The following is a 25845-nucleotide window of genomic DNA, read 5'->3' on the forward strand; positions in this document are numbered from 1 at the left end:
TGATGAAAACAGAATAAGCTTGGTCTGTTGTTATTTTTAGAGGATAGGATGTGCAGGCATGCAAACCACTGTGTAGACGACACAATAATAAAAACAATGTCTGTGGGTTTGGCTGTCTGGACCAATTTATGACAAAATAATGCAATCACATGTCAGCGTTGTTTTCTTGTTACTAAATCCCCCTCAAGCTCAAAATAAGTGTTTTATTTTAGCTTTTTATTCCTGTTTTTTTTCTTCTACCACCAGTCCTTTATTTTAGCACAAGCCTTAGTGCACGGCCAGGAAATAACGGTGACGTTAATAAGCTATATCTTGTGTCCAACGTTATGAATTATATTTTCTAAGGATTCTCATCTTATTTAACAGCTACTTAACTGATCACTCACTTTAATACATAGTTTAAAAATGTTTGATGGGTGCTGACATGTTTGAATTTATTTATAACTATGCAAAAAAAAAAAAGAATTGATGAAACGCTAAGTTTTATTCCAAACAAAAGACGTGTGGTTTACTTGGATTTCTCAAATATTTATGGCATCTCCAGATGATATTCATTATTTGTGCGTCCGCTACGAGGACACGTGTACTTTACAGGTAGGCCCATTAACTGAATCATAAATAGCCTCTTGGCTCAAACATTAAATGTGACAATTTTGAAATGTGGGAGTTAATTAACTCTTATTGTTGCACCTTTATAATTAATGCATGCCCAAGGGTGAAATTTCCTTTTATTTAAAGCCAACATTTCAAAGAATGACACAATGCCTAGCAGCACATTGGGCAACTTTTTTTAAAAAAAAAATTTTTTTACTTTTGATTTACATATTTTTCCACATGGTAAGTGATTATGATCACAGTTGTCTTGCCAAACACTCCGTTTAAGAGCGAGATTATAAAATTGAGCTCATTTACAGACATTGATTGGGTTAAACGGGAGGGTCACATGGTAAAATTAGTCTGCATTATTTTCACCTCTAAAATTGGAGTACTATTTTTTATGGTATTCAGGTTTTGGCATTACAGTTTTCTGCACTCGTAGAAATTGATGACTACTTTCATTCTACCTGGTTTCCTCAAATGCGGTGTGGGAACACTAATGTGTTGTAATAATGACGTTGGATATTCCAGAAGTAAAGGTAGTAAATTCCTTAGTCATCCTGAACATGTAAAGCAGCTTCAGTGTAAACATGCTCACAACGTGGCCGCCTTCTCACCTTTGATGGTTTTGGCAGGTTGTGGCACTTGGGGACATACCTGATGGTACCGTGGTGACGGTGATGGCAGGAAATGATGAGAACTACTCAGCAGAGCTGCGTAACGCCTCGGGGGTGATGAAGAACCAGGTTGCACGTTTCAATGACCTGCGCTTCGTGGGGCGCAGTGGGAGAGGTGAGGCCCCGATTCCACCGCACATCAGTGCTCAGTGGGAGCTATTAGGTTCAGCTGGGTGGATTAGTGGTCACATTCCCTACGTGGCGACCACATAATGATCTCTCTCATTCAAGGTTTAAATCCCACTGCTTTTTTCCTAATGTCTGAGGGCTTGATTCATGTTGCTCTCCCCCCGTCGCATCCTTTTCAAAATGAGGACTCTTGAACTTATTTACCCTATGGGACTCTGGGGAGAAATCTAGTTTTACTTTTGAACCTGATTTCTCTAAAGCATATTATCGCTCTCATATGAGGATCCAGTTGTGATAAAGACCTGTGGCCTTTCAGGCCCCGCACAGTGGTTTTACTGTGAAATCAAAAGAATGTAAATCTTTTGATTTCAGAATCAAAAAAGGCAAGTTGCTGTACAGTTTGTGACTCTCACTGACCTGACATAACCCTGCTTACAAACACGTCAGGTTTTGCCACAGCCTTGCGGCGGATCAATCCCTCCAAATGTTTTCAAGCTCCGAAGGAACTAGGCACCAGCAGAGTCCTATCAAGGCAAATTATGTTTGGCATTGTCCTACTTACTCTTCATGTTAATTATATGTTTTGCAACCAAATGACCTCGTTTACGGCAAGAGGTTTAGCTTTTGCCGGAAATTTTTCTCTCCGTGGCAACTCTTCACACATGCAGCGAATGTCACCTCCTCTCAGCCTCCCACATTAGTTCTTTAAGGTGCCAAAGTCGACCCTCCAATGAGTTGCCAGTGATTAAGAGCTATGAAAAAGGTCACAGGACAACAGTTCTTGTCTAGGCTTTCATCTCTGTAGTAGCTCGAGAGGGACAGAGGGAGGAGGGAGAGAAAATGGATGAGGAAGGGTAGAGAGTAGAAGAGGGATGGCTGAAAACCTGTCACCATGGGGATCCTGTGCGTCCTTTCGTTGTGACACAGAATCTAGTCACAGGAAATGACATGGGAGCCAGGGTAGATCAGAATACGAGTGTCTGAAATAGACACCCTGCAACTACGGAGTTAAGTGGAAGCAGAGCAAGCTGATAGGATGTTAGATAGCTAAAAGACATGTACAGAGATATGGAGAGAGCTGACTGTGAAGGACATGCAGGAACAGTTAGAGCTCTGAAATTGTGGTGCAAGATGTCGTACAGCATGCATGGCAACACTAAATGGTAGGACTATTAATTGCATCATCTGAGGCAACATGACAGAAAGACATTGATAGCAGCATTAGTGGTGGATAATATCAAGTTGAATGGATGATATTGATAGCAAAATGAGAAAAAGTGGCCATGACAGACAGCAGTGGTGAAGAATATAGACAAGCAAGGTGCTAATAGGCGAGTGGTCCCGTCTTATCAAATATCTGATGTCACGTTCAAAACAGCTGCAATTCACCCACATGAACCTGAAAATCAGTAATGTGGGACACCTGTTGCATCTGTGATGGTATCGTCCCGGTTCATCTTATCGGGGCTCTTAGTGCCTTTTCTACAGCAGGCTAAACCCCGCCATGGAATCACGCAGAAGAAAAAGGTGGGGAGGTGGGTGTGGCTGGAGAGACAGCTGCTCCAGTGAGTCGCTGCACCAACCTGCCCCCCCACTTCCTGTTTCCTGTGCGTGGCCATGGTTACGTGATGCATCTTCATACCTCAGATGTTACTGTTTGTGCTGAGTTGGCCGTTGCTTTCTGATTCATGGCATTCCAGCTGCTTGCATGCTCTCAAGTATGCACAATTGTACAAATACACACACACACACACACACACGCGTACATGTACACACACATACACACTCAAATTCAACCCCAAGGCAACAACTGCTGAGGATTATCAAGAAAGGAAGTGACTATTAAAATGCCTCTCGCCCACGCATACAGTTAGACGGGGGAGAAATTCTGGATAATAAGACACTGGCTCCTTCCATCAATTTCACATGTAGACTGCCCCAAACATCCTAAAGAGAACCACTTCAACAGCCAATGTTGTCCATTGTTAATCCACTTAAAGCTGATTTGTCCCAGTTTGTATTGGCTATTATAGGATCAAAGCCACACTTGTGACTTGGGGATGGTTTGGCGGATGAATGCAGAACATTGTCCCCGTGGGTGGCTCGTCGTTTCATGTTTTTAATATTCCCACAGGCAAGAGCTTCACCCTGACAATCACAGTATTCACCAACCCTCCACAAGTGGCCACTTACCATCGAGCCATAAAGGTCACCGTGGATGGACCACGCGAGCCCAGGAGTGAGTACAAATCCATACACAAATGTGAACGTGGGCACACACATTAACATACATGGATGAATTCAAACATCGAAAATGATAAACACATGGATGTGTACATATATGCTCGCCCATGAACACACACACACACACACACACGCCTGCAAAAAGCCCAGACACAAAAGTCATATCACTTCCTATTTGCAGCCTGTGCAGTGGGTGTGTATGGCATTGCAGCTAGCCAATAGCAGTAGCTTGGCGGCATCGGAGTAAAGATGGATGTTTCCCTGAAATAGTGACAGGCTGATAAAACATGTTAATTAACAAAAAAGTGGGCTTTTTCTACAAAAAAAAGTTCTGATTGTTTTAAGTAGCAATCAGCAGACTTTTAATTAAGTCGACTTTTCAGAAAACAACCCAGGTTCCCATGTGTTTTCGAGAGAAATGGTAGTGAGAGCAAGACAGAGTAAAAGAGAGAGTGTTCCTGAGAGGGTACACTGGGTAGCAGAGTGCTAGCATCAGCTCATTTTAATGGGCCATATAAAAACAACTGAGGAGAAAAAAAACTTTACTATAGCCGTCAGTGCCAACTGGTCTGGCAGGCAGCTGTTTCCCCGACCCTCCTCCTCCCTATTCATAAAAAACATATTCTCTTCTCATGGCGTCTCAATGAAGACTATCACATCACAAACAGTCCTCCACCCATTCTGTCACATATGGCACCAGGACATAGAGAGACACAGAGGAGCCTGGAGACACAGGGATTAGTACCACCATCATTCTCCATTGTAGCAAACCTGCCTATGGCGCCAGGAACCCCCCCTCATATGCATACACACACACACACACACACACACGCACGCACGCACGGTCAAAAAGGAACTTATTGCCCTAGACTCATGCATACAATGTTCATCAACACATATATTGAAATAGAGGCACATGCGTGCCCTTATATGCACGTGTGTATAGACACACAATCACACCCACACTCACTCTGTCTGTCTCTCGCGCTCTCTCTCTCTCTTTCACTCTCTCACCCTTGCTCTTGCCATCATGTTTGATCAAAAGCATTTCCTGTGCATCTGCTGTCCCCCTCAGATGACTTCTAAACAACTCTTGTTATTTGGTGACGTGCGGATGGGAATCAGAATGGAATTTGTTTATGAAAGCCCAATTTTGTCTCTACAGCAGCAACCTAGTCTGGTTTAGAAAAAAAAAGCTTGGTTTGCTGGAAGCTTGGATGAATGCGAATGGAGGTCAAATTCCTTCACAGACATCCACAAAAAAATGATCAAATCTTGGGTCGTTCAATAAGGGTTTGATTGTATTCTGGCATGGTTTAGAGATTTCACAGTGTCATCGTCAGCCACGCGCTGTTCTTCCTTTCTATTAGTTGGCAGCTCTGTCTGTGGCTCACTCGGGAAAGCCTTTCTTTCCTTTTTTCTTATTATTTTTGGAGCACTTTGTCACAACAAGAACTCAGGCAATAAAAAGTATGTCCTCATACCTGACCCCCGAACTTCTTTAGTGTGTTCTTAAGTGGTCAGAATTGCAGCACTCATTGACTTTACCTTGAAAGTACACGCAGAACACGTCCCCCTCTCAGGGGTCATTAAGCCTGGGTCAGAGGGTGGCAAAACACACATGTGCCCTCTCCACCGTGCGTCTCTCCTTAGGGCCTGAGCACGGGGACCCGAAGCTGAGGGCACCGGCTGTCTCCAGGCTGTGATTCTATCTGTGAACGCTTCATTGACGCATGGGGGCCTTGTCAGCCATTACAGCTCTATTTTGTGTTAAATGACTGGGTAATTAGGAGGCCCCTGGTACACCGGGCCAGGGAGGGGGCCCATGGAGACATGCAGAGAAAGAACAGTGGGCTGTCTCAGCCTGACACACACTGGTGCTGTGTGTCCCTCCTCTGTAAAAACACTGTGTTGTTTCTGGGAAACAAGCTGACAATAACTATACATTTCAACATGGCCCAGAGACCAGCCACTATTCAGGGTGTGAGGAGCAATAATTACTCATTTATCTTAACGACCTGACCATTTTCATTTATTTTTTTACAGACTTAAGTTTCTTTTTAGCATCCCTCTCCTCTTGTTTTTGATATTTTTGTGGCTCTTGCTGCTTTACGGTCTTGTAAATTCCATGCCTCGTTGTGCTGTGGGTGTCTCATTCAGGAAGGACGTGTTGTGTTGATGTGTTTGATGAGGACTTCTGGCAGCCATATGAGTCTTCCCAAGGGATGTTACTTCCCCTGGTTCCACAATTGATTTCAGGGTGGGATGAGCTTGGATCAGGCGAGAATGAATGAATCTCATATCTCTGACCTTTGAAGTTCAGCTTTTTAATTGTGTTGTCATTTTGACTAATATCAGCGAGGCTTACCATGAAGATCTCTGGTGTTTATTGGTTTTTTCTTCTTCTCTCGAGGTTTATATTGAGTGTAAATGTGACCTCAGAGGGAAAGGGGGGGAGGGGTGTTGGGGGTTGTCAGGTCCCTCTGGTCGCCATGTTATTAGCGGGAGGCTAACTTGGTTTCTGTGGCTCTCATGGTGCTTAATGGGTTGACAGCTTTTGGTTACCCTGTGGTTTTCCTCTGAACCAACAATCCAGCAAGCATGTTTGTTTCATGTAAGTCTATCCGCATACGTCTGTGTGCACACACAAGATCACTTGTGTGCATGTGGGCATCTCCACACATATTCTGTTATGCATATAGATATATGCATGTATAAGATTGCATTTGCACACGTGTGTGTGTGTGTGTGTGTGTGTATATATATATATATATATATATATATATATATATATATATGTATATAACACTTTGTTAAAAGAAATACTCAATGGAAGGGAAAGTGCTCAGCAAATAAGGAGTAAAATAAATAAGCCAGTGAGTCAAGTAAATTCTTTATGGACAGCTGATGGTTGCTTATGGCATGAAACAGGCTTGTACTGTCTCATAAAGAATTTACTTGACTCACTGAATTGTGATATGTAGTATATATGTTTTTTTCCCCTGCTCATTTGTTGAGCACTTTTATCAACACCATTGACGGTTTCCGAAAAAGATGCTATATATATATATATATATATATATATATATATATATATATATATATATATATATATATATATATATATATATATAAAATCCAGTGATTCAAGTAAATTCTTTATTGGACAGTACAAGACTGTCTCTTGCCATAAGCAATCATCAGCTGTCATCTGATGATTGCGTATGGCATGAAACAGGCTTGTACTGTCCATTAAAGAATTTACTTGAATCACTGAATAATTTTGCTCCTTATTTGTTGAGCACTTTCACTACCGTTGAGTGTTTCATTTAACGAAGTTATTTATATATATATATATGTGTGTGTGTGTGTGTGTGTGTGTGTGTGTGTGTGTGTGTGTGTAAAATCTCCCTTTCACTCTTTTTTGGGTGGTGTGTGACTTCCTCATGCTCAGGTCCTCTACCAGAGGCCTGGGAGTTTGAGGGTTCTGAGCAATATCTTAGCTGTTCCTGGGACTGCACTCTTCTGGACAGATACCTCAGATGTTGTTCCTGGAATCTACTGGAGCCACTCTCCCAATTTGGAGTCACACCCCCTAGTGCTCCTATTACCACTGGGACTACTGTGGATTTCACCTTCCACATTCGATCTAGTTCTTCCTTCAGCCCTTTGTATTTCTCTATTCTCATGCTCTTTCTTCCTGATGTTGCCGTCGCTCGGGATTGCTACACTGATCACGGCTGCTGTCTTCTGTTCCATCCATCCATCCATTATCCAAACCGCTTATCCTGCTGAGGGTCACAGGGATGCTGGAACCTATCCCAGCAGTCATTGGGCGGCAGGCAGGGAGACACCTGTAAGTCCAAATGGGAGACACCGCCAAAGGTGGTTGAGAATGGCAGAGCTAAGATCCTGTGGAACTTCAAGTTCCAGACTGACAAGCAGGTGCTGGCTAACCAACCAGACATTGTGGTGGTCAACAAGGAACAGAAGACAGCAGTAGTGATTGGTGTAGCAATCCAGAGAGACGGCAACATCAGGAAGAAAGAGCATGAGATGCTAGAGAAATACCAAGGACTGAAAGAACAACTAGATCGGATGTGGAAGGTAAAATCCACAGTAGTCCCAGTGGTAATAGGAGCACTTGCGGGTGTGACCCCTAAACTGGGAGAGTGGCTCCAGCAGATTCCAGGAACAACATCGGAGGTCTCTGTCCAGAAGAGTGCGGTCCTAGGAACAGCTAAGATACTGCGCAGAACCCTCAAAATCCCAGGCCCCTGGTAGAGGACTCAAGCTTGAGGAAGACACACACCAACCAAAAAAGTATGAGAGGGATATGTTTTATTTATATATATATTCATGCACACGTGTGTGTGTGTGTGTGTGTGTGTGTGTGTGTGTTTGTGTGTGTACACTTGCATGTCTATGTGAGTCAGGGAGTAGGTGTTATTGGTGTGATTAGTCTAGTGTAGGAGCAGTGCTGATTTTGCACAGCACTAATAGGTCTCATTAAATGCCATTTTGAGCTAATAGACAGGGAGTGGCTGCTTAAACCAATATGCATTTATAGGTGGCTCTCTGTCTCTCTTCAGCTGCTCCTGTCGGTGACTGTGACCAGTTGAGACAAACTTCCTTAGTGATAATAGCCAAGCCGTAATAACAGAATATACAAGGCTTTCTGTCCAAACCCACCATTCCCCACTACAGCTAATTAATGACAGACAAACATAGGAGGTGACAAAACCCATTGTGGCGTCGGGTTATATTACATTGTGGTGTATTAAAGTGGCTCTGTGTGTGCGTGGGCAAATGTGTGTGTGTGTGGGTGTAAGACTGTGTGTATGTGAATGAGTGTGTGTGCCCTACTTATGCGTATTTGTGTGGATGTGTCCCTGAAAGTGTGTTAATATGTGAGCACTTGTTAATGTGAATGTACAAGGGTATAGGAGCACATGCCCGTGTTTGTGTTTTTGTATATTGAGTGTGTGTGTGTGTGTGTGTGTATGTGTGTGTGTATGTGTGTGTGTGTGCGTGTGTGCGCACACACGCACACTGGGGAGACTGCTGGCAGAGCTGCTGGGTCGGGGTCTGGGGTTGGGGGCTAGGTTGGTCTCTGGTTAGGTTTTGGTCAGGGTGTTAACAAGCCTGGTTCAAGTGGTGAAGAGGCCCTGGTTACTGACAGGCCTGCAGACAATATTAGTGGTTCAGTGGCTCTATCTGCCAAGCCAACCTCTTTTGTGACTTAGGTCACACACACACACACACACACACACACACACTAGCATCCCCAAACAAGCTTACTAGTTGTGTAAAATGTTGGCTAAATAAAAACTAATAAACCCAAAACTCATAAAACCAAAAAAACCCTTAAACTGTGAGAGCTGTGAGTTGTGTGGAAAAGCATTGAAAAAGTGCAGTGTAAACATCAAGTCGTCTATCATGATGACACTATAGAGCGATTCCCTCTCCCTCTCAGCGGTGTCATCACAGGAGCATGCCAGCACATGTACTCGTGAGGTGGTAGGACCTGGTAAATGTCGTTGGCTTGGTTTCACAAAGCAACAGTGTGCTTTGTTCCATACAGTTAAGGGTTAGGATCCCAAGTGGTTAGACACTTTTGGGAAATCCATTGGCCTCGCCCCCCCCCCCCCCCCACTCAAAAACATGCATCATGCTAGCTAGCTAGCTAGCTAGCATGAAAAACACAACTATTGTTCCACTGCAGGAGGCTGTTCTTCAGGTGGTACCAAAATATCTTGATTGTTTCAGGAAAATAGTGGGCTGGTGTACATTTAAATAAGGGCCAAGTAGTGTATATATAATAAATGATTCCAGTTTGCTGAAAGAAGACTTAGCTCGTTCACACACACCCACACCCACACATGCACGCACACACCCACACACGCACACGCTCTCATACACACACCACACAACAGAGTTGGTGCCATGACTGCTGCCTCATTCGGAGCAGCCTTTTAACAATGGGAGCTGGACAAATAAAACTTGCCTGAACATCAGGAGGAAAAAGGAATGAAATTGGGGGGGGGGGGCGAATGGAGAGAGACTGAGGAAGAGAGAAAAGACTCCTGAGGCAGCCAGTCAGTTGAATGTCTCATGAAGTTCCATGATGAGGTGCCAAGACTTTAAAACACAAAACAAAATCATCAGTCAGGGTTAGAGAGAGGGAGAGAGAGAGAGAGAGAGAGAGAGAGAGAGAGAGAGAGACAGAGAGAGAGACAGAGAGAGAGACAGAGAGAGAGACAGAGAGAGAAATCAAATGAAAAGTAATAAAAGACAGAGAGCAATTGAGAGACAGAGAGAAAAGAGAGCCTGCAGTCTCAAGTCAAGGGTTGGCCCTGAGATTTACTCTCCTCTGTTCTGAATCAAAACACTTTAATGTGAACACAGAGGTGATGAGGGAGCCTGCCTGATTCCCACACACAAGCCAAACTCTGTGTGTGTGTGTGTGTGTGTGTGTGTTTGCGCGCGCGCGCGCTTCTTGAAGTATGCGCAAGACTGTACGCGTGTGTACATAATGTGTGTTTGTGTTCAATGAATGTACTTCCTTTGGGAACCTGTGTATGTATGTGTGTGTACTTGTGCCTGTGCGTGTGTGTGTGTGTGTGTGTGTGTGTGTGTGTGTGTGTGTGTGTGTGTGTGTGTGTGTGTGTGTGTCCCTTCCCCGGCCTGGCTTGCTTCCTCCAGGCTGGAACGCATGGACCACACAGACGGCTGGCAGTGCTCCATGACAGCCTGGCTCTCTCTCGCTCTCTCTCTCTCGCTCTCTCTCTCTCTCTCCCTCTCTCTCTGTCTCGCGCTCTCCTCCCTGCCCACCCCCACCCGTCGCCTCTCTTTCTCTTTTCCCCCCTCCGTCTCTTTCTTTTCCCTCTTCTTCGCCCCCTCCCTCACTTCTTCTCTCCTCTGTCTTTCTCTCTCTCTTTCTCATTCCTCCCTCTTTCCCCCTCGTCATTGCACCGCACTCCCTCTCTTTTCCTCACTGCGCTCTCTCTCTCTCGGTCTCTCATGCCTATACTGTCTGCACACAGTCTCTCTCTCTCTCTCTCTCTCTCTCTCTCTCTCTCTCTCTCTCTCTCTCTCTTCTGTGGAGCAGACCCCCATGGTAGACGGGCGTCTGGCTGTCACCCACTCAGCGCTTTTCCTCGCTGGCCACGCTCTGCCAGCTTCAGACGGCCACCTGAAATAATTCATTGTTTCTGACTGCTCACAAAAACAACACGGGCACTGTGAAGCTTCCAAATAAAAAATGTGAAATACGGACCTAGTGTATTCATTCATCGACTTTACTGGCTGTTCCACCAGAGGATGACTGACACACCACCCACACGCAAACACACGTGCTCACGCACACACACACACACACACACACACACACACACACACACACACACACACACACACACACACACACACTGCCTGATTCAACTCAGGTTCCATGACCAGGGTGCTCTCGGCCCAAAGATATATATCCATCCAAGCTAACCCTGGTGATCATAAACTAAAGTGAAGGGCTAATGGTGTGTGTGTGTGTGTGTGTGTGTGTGTGTGTGTGTGTGTGTGTGTGTGTGTGTGTGTGTGTGTGTGTGTGTGTGTGTGTGGACAGGAGGTGGGAATTGGCATGATGTGACATCGAATTTATAAATCATACCATTTATTCATTATTTTCAGGCTTTTAACATTTTCCTTTCGTGCGCTCGAGTTACCGAAATGGTTTGTCTTTAGTTACGGCTGAGGAGACGTTTTGTGTTGTGTTTTGCCTTTTTTTTATTTTTTAGCCCAGCATGCAGGTTTGAGAAAGTTTGCCTCACCTCTGGATACTGTTGAACAAAAATACGTCAGCATTTTTTTTTTTTTTTGGTCATGTGGCGGCGACCTGAGTTAAACCTGTGACCCGTTTTGAGTTTTCACCCGAGGTGGTCGGGGACACGGGTGTCGGAGCAGGTATCGTTCAGGCGCGACATAAAGAGGAACAGCCAGTCAGCCGTCAGGGATCATGGTGCTCAGGCTCGGATCCCTTTTCCTTCTGCCATTAATTACCGCAGACTTACATAATGTTTACCTACTTGCTCTTACGTGCTGTTATCAGATCACTGGAGCGGAGTGGAATATTTAGACTTGTATCTCTACGAAGGCTGAAATAATACTGTGTTAGGATCAGCGTGTTGGACAGAGAGGGAGTTTGGAGATGCTATCTGCAAAGAGGTGATACCTACTTAATGTGAGGCTTGTACCGCTTGCCTGTCAATTACTGCGTGTGTATATATATATATTTGGGTTTATGTTCATTTGTGTGTGTGCTGTTATCCATGTTGGCGTAAGAGCGCATGGGTGCATGTGTGAGCACGTGTGCTCTTCGGGTGTGTGTGTGCGCATGCGCATGTATGTGCATGCTTGTGCACACGCATGCTCACATCTGGTTTGAATCTGTCCATGTTTCCGGCTGCTGGCTGGGCAGGGAAGTGGCAGGCGCTATCAAAAATCTCCGCTGTTTTCACAGGGATGATGGGAATCTCAGGGACTTTCCCTACGGCGGTGAAATCATCCGCCTTTTCCCGCTCCTTTAAATACCCCGGGCTCATTTCTCCACCCTGCTAAGGTTCCGATAAAACAGCTGAGACCGTCTTGTGTTTGGCATCGGTTGTCATCTAAAAAGTGTAATTAACTCACGAAGAGCTGTATTTACTGTCAAGGCCGTTGAACTAATGGACTTGAGGTCTGGCTTTTTGGAGTGTAAATTGGACCTTAATGTGGCGGTTGACGTGCTACATTCCCGCACAGGAGAAAATACATAGGTTTCCTTACCCGGGGCAGCATCCATAGGTTTGCATTTAGTCTGACTCACCGGCTGTGGGTCGCTGAAATAAGCTTACCATTGGTGCCGACTGTTTCAGTCGGTAGTTTATCTCGTTCAGTTCTCCGTGTGTTACGCCGAGCGCTCAAGCTACATGGTTGTTATGGAAAGTTTGGGTGAGGTTTTGTGCATTAAATCTGGTTTACCTGGTTTACTCAATGGGTCCTTTTAAAAATGTTCAAAGAATATTTTTAGAAAATTTATTGCTAAAAAAAAAAAAGATCTTCCCGCTCATTTGCTGACTGTTAACAGCTAATCACTCAGCTAATCTTTTAACCAGCCCGGTGACTTTCTCTAGAGCTGATGTGCAATCCAGTTTGACCTCTTGGGACACTGGTTATCGGGTTATGTTTAGTTTTTTATCGATAAATCTCTTGCATAATCGGCATATCTTCAATTATTTTGGATGGTTGGATTGTTTTCTTCGGCGGTGAATCAGCCATAAGCCAGGGCTTGCCTCCATGTGCAAAATGTTCCAGTAACAGTTATCCCCGGCACGATTTTGCAAGGGCATCGATGAGCATAGTGCCGTTAAGGCCCACTCTCAACGACTCTGATTGTTTTAAGAATAGCAAACAACCCAGAACATTTTTTTTTCATTTATTCCAGGGTTTTCCCTGACCTTTATCCTGGGCTGGCGTTGCACTGAAGTGTAGTGCAGGTCTGGCGATACAAGACTACTGTAACTGTGGCAAGGCCAGGATGGAAGATCGGACTTAGTGAAACCTTTAAACAAGTGCTGGTGTGTGCTGTGTCCACGAGGGTTTGTGAAAAAGGTGGTTGTGAAGTAAAACCTTGCTTCTGTGTCCTCAGAAACGTCTGTACAATGACGGAGCATGAGGGAACAGAGATTCTGGACTCGCAGTTCCCGTCTACTCGGGCTGCTCAAATTTGATTTTATCTCCTTAAATATACGTGTAGTGTTTTTAGGGAAAACCTGTCTGCCCGTGTTCTGGGAGGTTTCCTGGTGGATGTGGAAATCCTAAACGCGGCCCTCTCCTAACTGTTTCACCATTCGCTGTGCTGCCGGGAGGATCCCGTGGCCCCGTGCTCAGCAGTCTTTGTGGAGTGGGCTGCACCTCCTGACTGGAGCGGCCCATCCAGAGCTCTTAATTTACTGGTCATCAGGGTTTTGTTCCCTCCCTCCTCCCCTCATGTCTGTCCCCCTCTGTCTCTCCTGTCAGTCTCGCCTTCGTGTCCCATCGTCTCCCACGCTATTTATCCCCGCTGCTGTGACATGACTGTGCACAAAGCCCGCTCTGTGTCCTTAGGCCATTTTAAAATAGAAATCCAGTCTGTTCCAAATGGAAACGCTATGATTGACGGGCCGCAGCCATCACAGAGAAATGAGAAATGCCAGCAACAGGCACAAATTATCTGCGGCGATGATGGCGAAATGTTATTAATGAAATGTTGATGCGAATTACGAGATAAAATGAGCTCTCGGGACATGTGGCTGCAGATTTTTAGGTATTATTCACATTCCAATGGGGCTACATGAAGGAGAGGCCTCCCCGACAGTCGATGGTGAGACTGTCTATTCACTTTATGTCAATAATGTCATTGAGATGACAATTATCGTCCCTCTTACACTTGTTTGAATTTCGACTGTCCCTTTTTCTTTTTTTTTTTTGATTTCCCCCCCTTTTTCTCTCCAATTGTATTCGGCCAATTACCCCACTCTTCCGAGCCGTCCCAGTCGCTGCTCCACCCCCTCTGCTGATCCGGGAGGGCTGCAGACTACCACATGCCTCCTCCGATACATGTGGAGTCGCCAGCCGCGTCTTTTCACCTGACAGTGAGGAGTTTCGCTAGGGGGATGTAGTACATGGGAGGATCACGCTATTCCCCCCAGTTCGCCCTCCCCCATGAACAGGCGCCCCGACCAACCAGAGGAGATGCTAGTGCGGCGACCAGGACACATACCCACATCTGGCTTCCCACACGCAGACACGGCCAATCGTGTCTGTAGGGATGCCCGACTAAGCCGGAGGTGTAACACGGGGATTCGAACCAGCGATCCCCGTGTTGGTAGGCAACGGAATAGACCGCTGGGCTACCCGGACGCCCGAATTTTGACTGTCCTGTTTGCAGTCATTCTCAACCACTTTCAGGAGTTGGTAGAAAATTTTAGCAATTACAATCAAAGGTGTCAGTGCTGTGCTTCTGTTGTGGATGGTCAGATCTTTAATGATGTTGTTTCTGCCTTTGACATAAATTGTTTCACACCTGAAGTGGCAAAATCCTGCAGTTGTGTTAGCGTGGCAGTTGCGTTGCGTGGTCTTTGATCTTGGTAAATGACGCTTTAATCATGCACATTATTGTGTGATTAATTTTCAACTTCTGTCATCAATTCTAGAGAGGACTCTCAGTCACCCCCCTCTACCTCCTCTCTTGTTCTCTCCTCGCCTCTCCTAATCTCTTTTCTTCTCTTCCATCCTCTATCCCCCTTTTCTCGTCTCTGTTCTCTTTCAAACTCCACTCATCTGTTCTCTTTTGTCCTCTCCTCTCTCCACCCCTTCTCCCCTGTTGTTTCTCTCGCTTCTCTTCTCCTCTCTTTATACCCACCTAGTCTTGGACAAAGTACCAGTCCTTTGTTCCAGGCAGCAGGCAGGTTGGACTGGATTCTGAGGTAGCTCACTGTTGCTGCCAGGGCCAGCTGGAGCTCCGCCAAGCACAGCAGGAGTTTCTACTCTCCTCTGTTTGATATTTACTTTACAGCCTTTACAGGAGAACCAGCACAGGACCAGACAGACGCACAGACACAGATCTGTGTCAGTGGGAAAAAGGACTGTGTGTGCATAGGCCTCTCTTTCTACCCCTCCTTTGCTAAACTCTATAGTCTGCACCTGGGCGGATGCTATAGGTTTGCTGTAGCTCCTGCAACGCTGCAGCATTGCAGGGCCACTGGGTTTACAGGAAAGAGCTGTTGAAATAGAGATGAGTGAAATAGAGACAGAACCCAGGAATAGCAAGTGAGACATCGTTTTGTGCGTGTGTGTGCGCATGCGTGCAATTGAGTATGTTTGTTGTATGTGTTATGTATGTTTGCGTGTGCGTGTTTTTTGCAGGCTTAGAGCAGAAGTGCCAGGTAGAACACACCAGCCAGTCTGACAGAGTTAAGTATAGCAACAAGGATGTTAAGGTTGTAAAATTATAGGCAGAGGAATGCAGCAGAAAGAAGGGGTAGAATATATTTGGCATAGGATACAGCTCCTGTGGGGATAATGGGATGATGGCGTGAGAGCCTGTGTTTACCTGAGGGAGAACTCTTTCACTCTTTCTCTCTCTCACACACACACATGCACACACACACTGTCTCATAGGCGGGATGGTGCTGGACAAGTGCCTAGCTTGTCTTTGTTGCTAACAGGATGTAGCATCCCATTGCCTATGGGAAGCCTCTTTAGCTCCCAGCAGAGATCCTCTCTGTTTAGGAGCACAAACTATGTTGGCCAAACAAGGCACAGTACACAGAAGAATAGCCAGGATAGCTGTGCTGTGCCAACTGAATAGCAAACAGAGATATCGTGAGTTAGGGACGAATGTTCATAGTGATACTCATTCAGCTTTGATGAGAATTAATGTTTGCATGGGAGGTGACACTATGTCATGACTAATGCTATGAATTATCATGGCTGTCTTATCAGGGTGTAATAGTGCAAATAATTATGTTGAGTTGTTTTGAGGTTTACTGTGAATTTTGTAATTTTTCAAATGCCCCTTGCAACAGGGTGTGGAGGAAAAGCGGTTTTCTCAGTCATAGAGCGCTGACGGGCTGTGTATTTTCCACAGGGCATCGTCAAAAGCTTGAGGACCCCCCGAAGACCGGCCTGTTCTCAGACCGCCTCAGCGAGTTGGAGAGGATACGTCAGACCACCATGAGGGTGACAGTTCCCACACAAGGACCCCGGCCGGCCCTCAACGCAGGGGCCAACTCCTTTAACCCCCAGGGGCAGACACAGATAACAGGTGAGACTCCCAGCTTTTACTCTCACCTGAGTTATATTATGAGCTAAAATCCTTTGCGATCTATATTATGGCATATGTTTTTATTGTTAATTTTACAGTCATGTCACAAATGATGGGTGTGAGCAGGGTGACCGATTGGGTTCAGGCCCTTGTGACAACAAGCATCTGCCCTGCTGAAGCATCATTGAGCAAGGCAGTAAATTCCTACCAATGCCAGGGGGGCTTTTTTGCAGCTGGCCCTGGGCTTTAATCTTCAATTGGAGGAAGACAAGCCAAGCGAAAACATAATGTTCCCCGTTGACGTCAGTAAAATATTACTAAATAGGTAATTTGATTATGGCCCAGGTATCGCGTGATAATCAGAATCATGTTTATTGGACATGTAGGTTTGCACATACATGGAATTTGACTCCAATTTCGTGGCTCTCTCAGTGTACTTAACATAGAATAACAACACGACAACACAACAATCTTCAGATATATACACAAGGATTGACTATATACAGGCGAAGTAAGAGGCGATAAAGTGCAGTGGTGGCTAAGTTGCCAAAATAATTGGCATCCAAAATCTTTAACAGTCAGGGAGTTTTTTCTGCTACGCCTGCTGTTGAAATAGGTTGATATTGCAATTAGGGTTTACCGGATGCAATTCAAATAAGTTTGGACAGTGAAAAAACTTCCTGTTTCATTTTATCTTTGTTGAGGTGACACCAGTCCCTCTGTTGGGTTCACAAGTGACCATTTCATGTTCTCCATACATGATGTTTTGGAACTTGTGTTTTATAACTAATTAGTAAAATTGAGTTGGGGGCTCCCGGGTAGTGTGGCAGTCTATTCCGTTGCCTACCAACACAGGGATCGCTGGTTCGAATCCCTGTGTTACCCCCGGCTTGGTCGGGCGTCCCTACAGACTGGTCAGTCGGGGCGCCTGTTCGGGGGGGACTGAGGAGGAATAGCTTGATCCTCCCACGTGCTACGTCCCCCTGGCGAAACTCCTCACTGTCAGGTGAAAAGAAGCAGCTGGTGACTCCACATGGATCGAAGGAGGCATGTGGTGGTCTGCAGAGGGGGTGGAGCAGCGACCAGGACGGCTCGGAAGAGTGGAGTAATTGGCCAAGTATAATGCGGAGAAAAAAAGCAGGGGGGGGTGAATTGGCTGTCTATCTTTAGTGTTAGGAAATATAAGGCTTCTAGGATGGTATATCTTTCAAATGATATTTCGATCTCAGGCTAACAGTGCTGGTGTAGACGGCTTTTTATTATATTTTTTGGTATGCCTGCTGCGCTGCTTCCCAAGGGGAACTGCTTCATAAATTGCAGCGCACTACTAACAGGATTAGAGCGCCACTACTGTATTGTCCGTGTATGTGTGGTCCTGTAGCTTAATGGCATTACTATGGATAGAGTTAGGGAGGTTCAAGTCCCACGTGGGTCACTGACACTAAAAATGTGTGCATTCACAGAAATGTAAGATGCTAAAGATGAACACCTAATTACAGTCATTGCAAACCAGAGCAATCCTCTACAGGTAATTGCCGCTTTAGCCAACAGTGGCTGAGCCGCAGGGCAAGTATGGGGACATTTACATAAGGTGAAATGTCACACTCAGTTGGAGCCCTGTGCGTCTCTTAATAGGATGGTCGCTCATGCCACAGAACAAGTGCAGCTTTTTAGATTGCCTCTGAGGTCATCCATCTCTCTCCTCAGTCTGTCCATCTCTATGTCCCAGAGGGTAACACCATCTCTCACACTTTAGGATGTCCGCTACCTGATCAGCCGTGTCTCTGGAGGCTCGTCACAGTGTAATTACCTTCTGGTTTTGCTACCGTAGTGCAGCTGAGCAGGTCATTTGAGGGATGGCTACACAGATGTACATGCTGCAGTATATCTGAGAATGGAATAATTGTAGACAGTAATGGACATTTTTCCCTGTAAGTGCACTGCTGCTCGAATGTAAGTATTTCGAGGCCAACCTTGAGTTCTTTATCAGTGAACAGTCACGGCATCTGTAAAATAGTGTTTTATGATGGAATGACACACTATAAAACACATCACAACGACGCACACACGTGAAATAGAGTTATACTTTGTCTCTGTGTTTCTCGAATTTGTTCAAAGCTAAATATTTTTGAACCACAGACAATGTTAAAGCATGCATGGAGGATGGTTCCTCATCTCTGTCGCCTTGTGTTTACACCTTGGGTGTGTGCCAGCAAGGTTCTCTGTGCCTCAGCTGCACTGCAGTGCAGGGCAAACAGGAAGATCTTCTTGTTGAAGGTAAACATTAGATGTGTCATTACTGAGGATGTTGTATAACAGACCTAACAGATACTTACCTCCCAGCACAAGCACGAAACACTCACCGGTCTTTAACATTATTTATACCGTCCATTTCAAAGACCCGCTAATAGAAATGGACGTAAAATCAATAATCACGCCACTGTGGGGATTGCTCATCTAGCAATGCTAATTCCTTTCCATCTCTTTCCCTCTCTCTCTCTCAATCTATTTTCTTTCCATATGTCTGTCCGTCTCTCCCTGGTGACTCTCTCCTGCCTCCCTACCAGACCCTCGCCAGTCCCAATCGTCTCCTCCCTGGTCGTACGAGCAGACCTACCCGTCCTACCTGAGTCCGATGCCGTCCCCCTCAGTCCACTCCACTGCCCCCCTCTCCTCCAGCCGAGCCACAGGACTTCCTGCCATTACAGACGTACCTAGACGCCTACCAGGTAGGATCAACACCCTGCACCTCTCTAGCCTGCCGCAGAGGGCCTTTCTAAACTGCACCTCACCTCACCTCGACCGACCCCGAATTTCTGTGTGAAACCCCCTCGTTTCCTGCAGTTGCGGCAGCTGCCTAAAGTCGTGTACCCGAGAAAAGAATGTGTCAGTCAAGTTCACGAATTTCCTTATGAGTGAGAAGCAGGGGGAGGAAAGAGAGGAAGAAAGACAGACAAACAGACACACCCAAAATTCTCACATACGGGACCGACTGGCACACAAAATGGGAATCAAGAACAAAGGTTCACTAAACCAAAAAGCAGTATCATGCATGTGCTACTATTCACAAGAGACCTAATACCGTCTTATTTAGCCAAAGTAAGCTGATGTTAGCTCAGATGAATGCGAGGAATGAGTCGTGTTGTCAGAGAATGGCTGCCTCGCCACAGTGGTTTGCATGGCTTTTTTAAACAGTGGTGAAAAAACAAAAACGATTGTTTCCTCTTTTCCGAACTCCAAGCCTTTGATCCCAAAGTAGTATGAGTAATAACAGGCCCCGGCATAATAACAGGCTCATGACAGACAAATAAAGTGTCTTTATAGTGATACGCCACTCTCACAAGGCATTCTGGGTAATTGCATTATCCAGCCATTTTGCCATAACAGGAGCATCTGTTCTAATTTGTCCCCCCCCCTCCCCAACATGAGGGCGCCTTTAAAATCTGTTTAATGCAGCCAGACAAGTTTTCTCTCCTGTACACCTGTTTGACCCACTGCCAGGTGTTTTATTTTTCTTTCCTTTCTACCCTTTCTTTCCTTTTTTTTTCATCTCTGTCTTTCCTTGTGCTAACACACACTACACCCTAATTCCGCCTCTGCGCCCCAAGCAAGGGTGAGCGATTAAGTGACGCAGGCAGTGTGACTGTGCATCAGAAAGGGTTTGAAATCCAGCCAGCTGCCCTGTCAGCTTTGATTAGCTCGGTCTTTTCCGTCTGCTTTCATCTCGGGAGCGTCGGGCTTTGTTCTCAAGGTGACACGCGTGCATGTGTAAGAGTGCGCACATATACACACACACACCTACATATGTACACACACCCTCCACCTACTCGCACACCTCTAGTGCTTAATGCCTCCTAAGTGATGTGACTAAGGGGCTCAGATCTCAGGAGATCATGTTGACACCTCATCAGGCTACACTAGCGGTGTGTGTACCTGTAACACAATCCAGCCCGAGCACACAACATACAGACAAACAGAAATGAAGAGCATGATATGTGCTACACCGACTGTACTGTTCACTGTGTTGTCACACACACACTTAGACACAAACACAGAAAGACACAAAAGAACCCCCGCCCCACACACATGCACCCACACGAACCTTCCTTACATGACACTGTGCCTGTGTCAAAAGTTTGCTGCCGTTAATCAGCGAGCCACTTCCAAAGGTTAATCAGTCAAATCAAACACCCAATTCGGAAGTGACGGTTCGAGTCTGGGTTTGCAAAATAACTCCCAAATATTTAGACAATTTCAGACTCTGGTTTCGTTTAAACTAATGAAGCTCGATCTGGCTCATCATCACAGGGCCCCCTTTGTGCACTAAAACAGGTCCAAATGTTAAAAGCAGGAGTCAGGAGTTTATTGAGCGGCCCCGTATGCTTCTGAGATCACGCCGCACGGCCACGGTGAAGACAATCACCTTCTATTGCCACGGGAATCAAACGGCTCTCGCAGAGGGAGGAAGTTTAAAGGCCCTAATTGACAGCATATGCTATCTGACACTAGTGACAAACTCTGCTTCGCAATCTACCCTCCGCCCCCCCCCAGCAACCCCACATAAACACTGCCCCCCCCCACCCTCCCAGCTCTTAGCCCTCCTCTCCCTCTCCACCCCCGTCCTCTCGCAGCAGACATGGTGACACGGAAGACGCCTAGTGATTTATGATAAGAGCGCCGTGGCTGGACTCAACCGCTGAGAGGAGACAAGGGTGGGTGGGGGGGGGGACCTCCTATTCCCCTCAAACTCTCTGTGCCCAGTAAGCTACTCACCACAGCCAGTTAGTGGTTTAAGGGTATTTTCTTAGGGATGAAGCTAAAGAGAAGAGAGGAGAAAGAAGAGAGATGGAACAGTTCTCTCTCTCTCTCATCTTTTCTCTATTTCTCTGTCTCGCTCTTTCCCTACAGCATGCACGAGCATGCACGTGCGCGCGCACACACACACACACACACACACACACACACACACACACACACACACACACACACACACACAGACTGGAGCCGATGGGAGGCGAGGAGAGGAGCCACATCAGAGCTCAGCCCTGCCTCATTATGGATCTCATGGAAACTGTTTCGGCTCAAAGTGTTTCCACATGTTCTGCTCCTGATTCATCCCAACTGCTTTTTTATGTGCATACAGTATTCACACACATACCCACCCACCCACCCACACACGCAAACACACACACACACACACACACACACACACACACACACTCACACAGACACTCTACATACACATAGGTTTTACAAACACTTACATGTACCATAGATACACATTCATATGCACATACTGTGCATGCATAAACAATTGCACAGATACGCATAAACATGCGCCAACACACACATACACAGACATAAATATGCAGAAGCATAAACTTATAAACGCAAAAGCACGCCTGGGACCTCTTTGAACTGTTGGTTCGTTTTAGCAAAAAATCAAAAGTCAAAGTAAAAAGCTAGGCTGAACTATGATGAATACATTGGCATCTTGTCGGTAAATGCTTCAGAACTGTGCCAGCAGAAATCCATTATTCAATGTCTATTCTTAACTTGGTTAACACAGTTTGAAACAACTGGTTAAATAGCTGGCTTTTGTGCCAACCGTTATGGACTCCAACCTACTACTGCTTACTTTCCCAAAGGAGAAATTGGTTAAATTCAATTACTCCAGAAGAAAAGAGACCAAAATGTTGCTTTGGAGTCAAAACGCCATGTCTCACAAGATCAAGAAGGACAAAACAACACAAAGTGTAACTGTTAGAAACATCTGGGCCTGTATTATATATTATAGCTATCTGGCTATACATATCTGTATTTACTATACTGTTTACCGGAAGGAATCTCTAACAACAGATACGTTTGTTTGTTTGTTTGTGTGCGCGTGTGTGTGTGTGTGCTTCCTGTGTGTAGGTTCATCTGACCTGAGCCCATTCCCTGGTCAGTTTGAGCGTCAGTTCCCAGGACTCTCCTCCCTCACAGAGAGCCGCTTCTCCAGCCCCCGGATGCACTACCCAGCCACCTTCACCTACACCCCACCTGTCACCTCAGCCATGTCCCTGGGCAGCGCCCACTACCACACCTACCTTCCCCCTCCCTACCCCGGCTCTACCCAAAGCCAGAGTGGACCCTTCCAGACCAGCAGCACACCCTATCTCTACTATGGGGCTTCCTCCGGCTCGTACCAGTTCTCCATGGTTCCTGGGGGGGACCGCTCCCCCTCCCGGATGATACCGCCATGCACAAGCGCCTCCACGGGCACCTCCCTGGTGAATCCTAACTTGCCCAGCCAGACGGAGGGAGGCGTGGAGGGCGACGGCAGCCACAGTAACTCCCCCACTGTACTCAACCCAGGGGGGCGGATGGATGAGGCTGTCTGGCGGCCATATTGAGGAAAGAGCGGGGAAGGGGAAACGAGATGAGCAGAGAAGTCATCTGATGTCATGGTTTGAAAGCACAAAACCTTTTTTTTTTTTTTTTGAAGGGGGGAGTTTTGAGCTATCATCAGCAACTGTCTCTCCCTTTTCCTTGGAAATAATGGCTGAGATGAAAACAAAAAGAAAAAAAAAGAGCGGTCTTGTTTGGACTTGTCTTCCTGGAATGTGTTTTGACCAAGGCACTACAAAGGGAGTTATTCTCACAGCAATAATGAGAAAAACACTTAGACAAATTTTGGTTTACTAGTGGATGAGACGTTACTCCTATTTTATTATAATCCACAAACTAATGGATGCTTCGAAGCGTTTGTAAAAGACTGTCTCATTTTGTATAGTGTTTGTATTTCTATAAAGGCTTTTCGCTGAGCATGTTTTTTTGTACTACGTTAATATCAAAAACGCAAAGTAAGCACTGAGTAGCAAGTGATGAGAGTAACACATATGTTACCTTAGGTGGTATGAACAGTAAATTTTGCTTTAAACCATTTAATTTAACTTGTATATTATGGGTGAACCGTTGATGTGGACTGAGGCGTCTTCTATGGAGTTTTTAACTTATAAAGCCATAAATTATGTATTGTATTTGAGACTTGAGTCAAAGAAGTGTAATCTGAATATTTTTGATGCATCTATATGACTAAGTTTAAATTAATTTTTGATAGGTAATTTAATGAGTGAAAGGTTTAACTTTTTTTTTTTTTTTTTTTTAAGCGCCCAAAGATTTAAATTACTTGGAATATGAAATGTTATTTCCAAAGAGTATTTGCAACAATGTTTTCTTCTGGTACAACTTTCAGTTAAACTGCTCTCTGCATCAAGCTGGATGGGAGGTGTTGACATACGTTTGGCTGGGAATTAATACTTTGGTATTTATTGAGCAATAAGTTGTATTGGGCCTCTTGGCAACACACTATGAAAGGGCACAGTACATGAAGTGAGGAAAATGATCATCCAATGGGGAAATTCTTTTCATCTCAATTTTTCTATAATTGTCTATTCTGACATCTGCACACACACACAGGTTTATATAATATGTAATATATTTATGTGCAGTCTGAATAAGAGGCTTTGTGGTACAAATGGTCATAGATTTATACTCAGATTGACACGTAGCCCTAAAGAGGATTATGGTCGTGCTCGGTCGGGTGGTGTACCTCGGGGGGGGGCTGCAGAGTAGCGGGTCAGGCCTTGGTTTTACTATGCTTGACCTCCTCAGGACTGGAATGAACCTCGGGGGGGATCCGGAGCACCCACAGGCTCGCTGGATCTGCACTACGCCTTTTTACCTAAGCAGTGCAGCTCCGTACGCAGACTCTCCCGAGGATGTTTTCGTGTCATGTGTGAGAGATGACTTTCAAAAAGTTACTCTGAAGTGTCTGACACAAGTCCCACGTCCTTCACATACACAGTATGGATCCTTGTATTTGTCTGTCCCGAGCCTGGAAAGTGAATATGCGGTCACGGTTTGAGACTATAGGCAGAGGTCGATTTAAGTGGGGATTCAAGGGGATGGTTTGGGAATACGGGCGTCCGGGTGGCGTGGCGGTCTATTCGGTTGCCTACCAACACGGAGATCACCGGTTCAAATCCCCGCGTTACCTCCAGCTTGGTCGGGCGTCCCTACAGACACAGTTGGCCGTGTCTGCAGGTGGGAAGTCGGATGTGGGTATGTGTCCTGGTCGCTGCACTAGCGCCTCCTCTCGTCGGCCGGGGTGCCTGTTGGGGGGTGGGGAGGGGGAACGGGGGGAATAGCGTGATCCTCCCACGCGCTACGTCCCCCTGGCGAAACTCTTCACTGTCGGGTGAAAAGAAGCGGCTGGTGACTCCACGTGTGTCGGAGGAGGCATGTGGTAGTCTGCAGCCCTCCCCAGATCGGCAGAGTAGGTGGAGCAGCACCCGGGACGGTTTTGAAAAGTGGGGTAATTAGCCAAATACAATTGGGGGGGGGGGCAAAATAAAAAAAAAAAGTTCGGGAATACAGACGGTGTGGTTTGAAAGACGCTAAGCATCTCTCATGGTTAAGCACGTGTAGGTCAGTGGCTACAGTTTAAAAGGGGATTGTGTTTTTTTGAAGCGTGCCCGCCCTACCCACCGCCATGACGGTTGTCCCCACCAGACCCCAAAATCGCCCGATGACTATAGACATTTGGATGTTCCCTTGGACGTTTTGTTTCGAACAAGATGTGTTATGCTTGTATTTATTTCCATACCCTGCTCCTGGGGTGATGGTTTACTGAATACGGCCGTGTCGTCTCGCTGCTCTGCGTCCTGTGCAGCGGGGGCGGCGCTGGCGCTGTAGCGCCGGGTCAGGAGGGTTGCAGGTACTTGCAATTTGCAGTCATTGAGTTTGCAAAACTTGAAGAAGAAAAAAACGAATATTGGAGTGAGGAAAAGCTGCAAGCACAAATTGGATTGATTGAGCTGCGGGCGGCAAACGGCGACCAACAAATATGGGAGAGTTGTGTGTGTTTGTTTCAGAAAGCACTTATCTCTCTGTTGTATCTCTCGCAGCAGGCTGGCTGCCAGAAGGCTTATTGGTTTTGGTCCTCAGTGCACTGGAAACACACACACACGCACGCACGCACACATATGCACAAACACACACGTACGCATGCGCGCACACGTATGCACACCCTCGCACGCACACACACACACAATAGCTAACACTTGGCTAAACAGGCCATTTACATTGGAGTTGAATCTGATCTCTTAAGGCAGTTGGAATTTATTTGAGAAAACATTTGTGCTCTTATTCAATAAGATATTCAGCAAGTGTAGTAACACGATAACCTGGTTAGAGGAGCCGAGGAAAACACCGCCGTGCCCCAGGACCCAACTTCACACGCCTCATGGAACATTTGCACGCAGTGCCTCTCCTCCAATCTGTGCCGAGGACCTCCTGAGTCCAGCTAATGGA

The 25845-nt window shown here is 45.9% G+C and overlaps 1 protein-coding gene across 1 annotated transcript in view; it reads left to right on the forward strand.

Moving 5' to 3' along the window:
* Positions 1 to 22883, forward strand: part of runx2b (RUNX family transcription factor 2b) — a 43097-nt gene extending 20214 nt beyond the window's left edge. Inside the window, exons 3-7 of the mRNA XM_056294400.1 lie at positions 1233 to 1389; positions 3538 to 3642; positions 16312 to 16488; positions 19056 to 19217; positions 22405 to 22883. Coding sequence (XP_056150375.1) covers positions 1233 to 1389; positions 3538 to 3642; positions 16312 to 16488; positions 19056 to 19217; positions 22405 to 22883 — 1080 coding nt within the window. The remainder of the gene's footprint in view (positions 1 to 1232; positions 1390 to 3537; positions 3643 to 16311; positions 16489 to 19055; positions 19218 to 22404) is intronic.
* Positions 22884 to 25845: the final 2962 nt, after the last annotated feature.

This window comes from Lampris incognitus, chromosome 15 (assembly GCF_029633865.1).
Source record: "Lampris incognitus isolate fLamInc1 chromosome 15, fLamInc1.hap2, whole genome shotgun sequence".
NCBI lineage: Eukaryota > Metazoa > Chordata > Actinopteri > Lampriformes > Lampridae > Lampris > Lampris incognitus.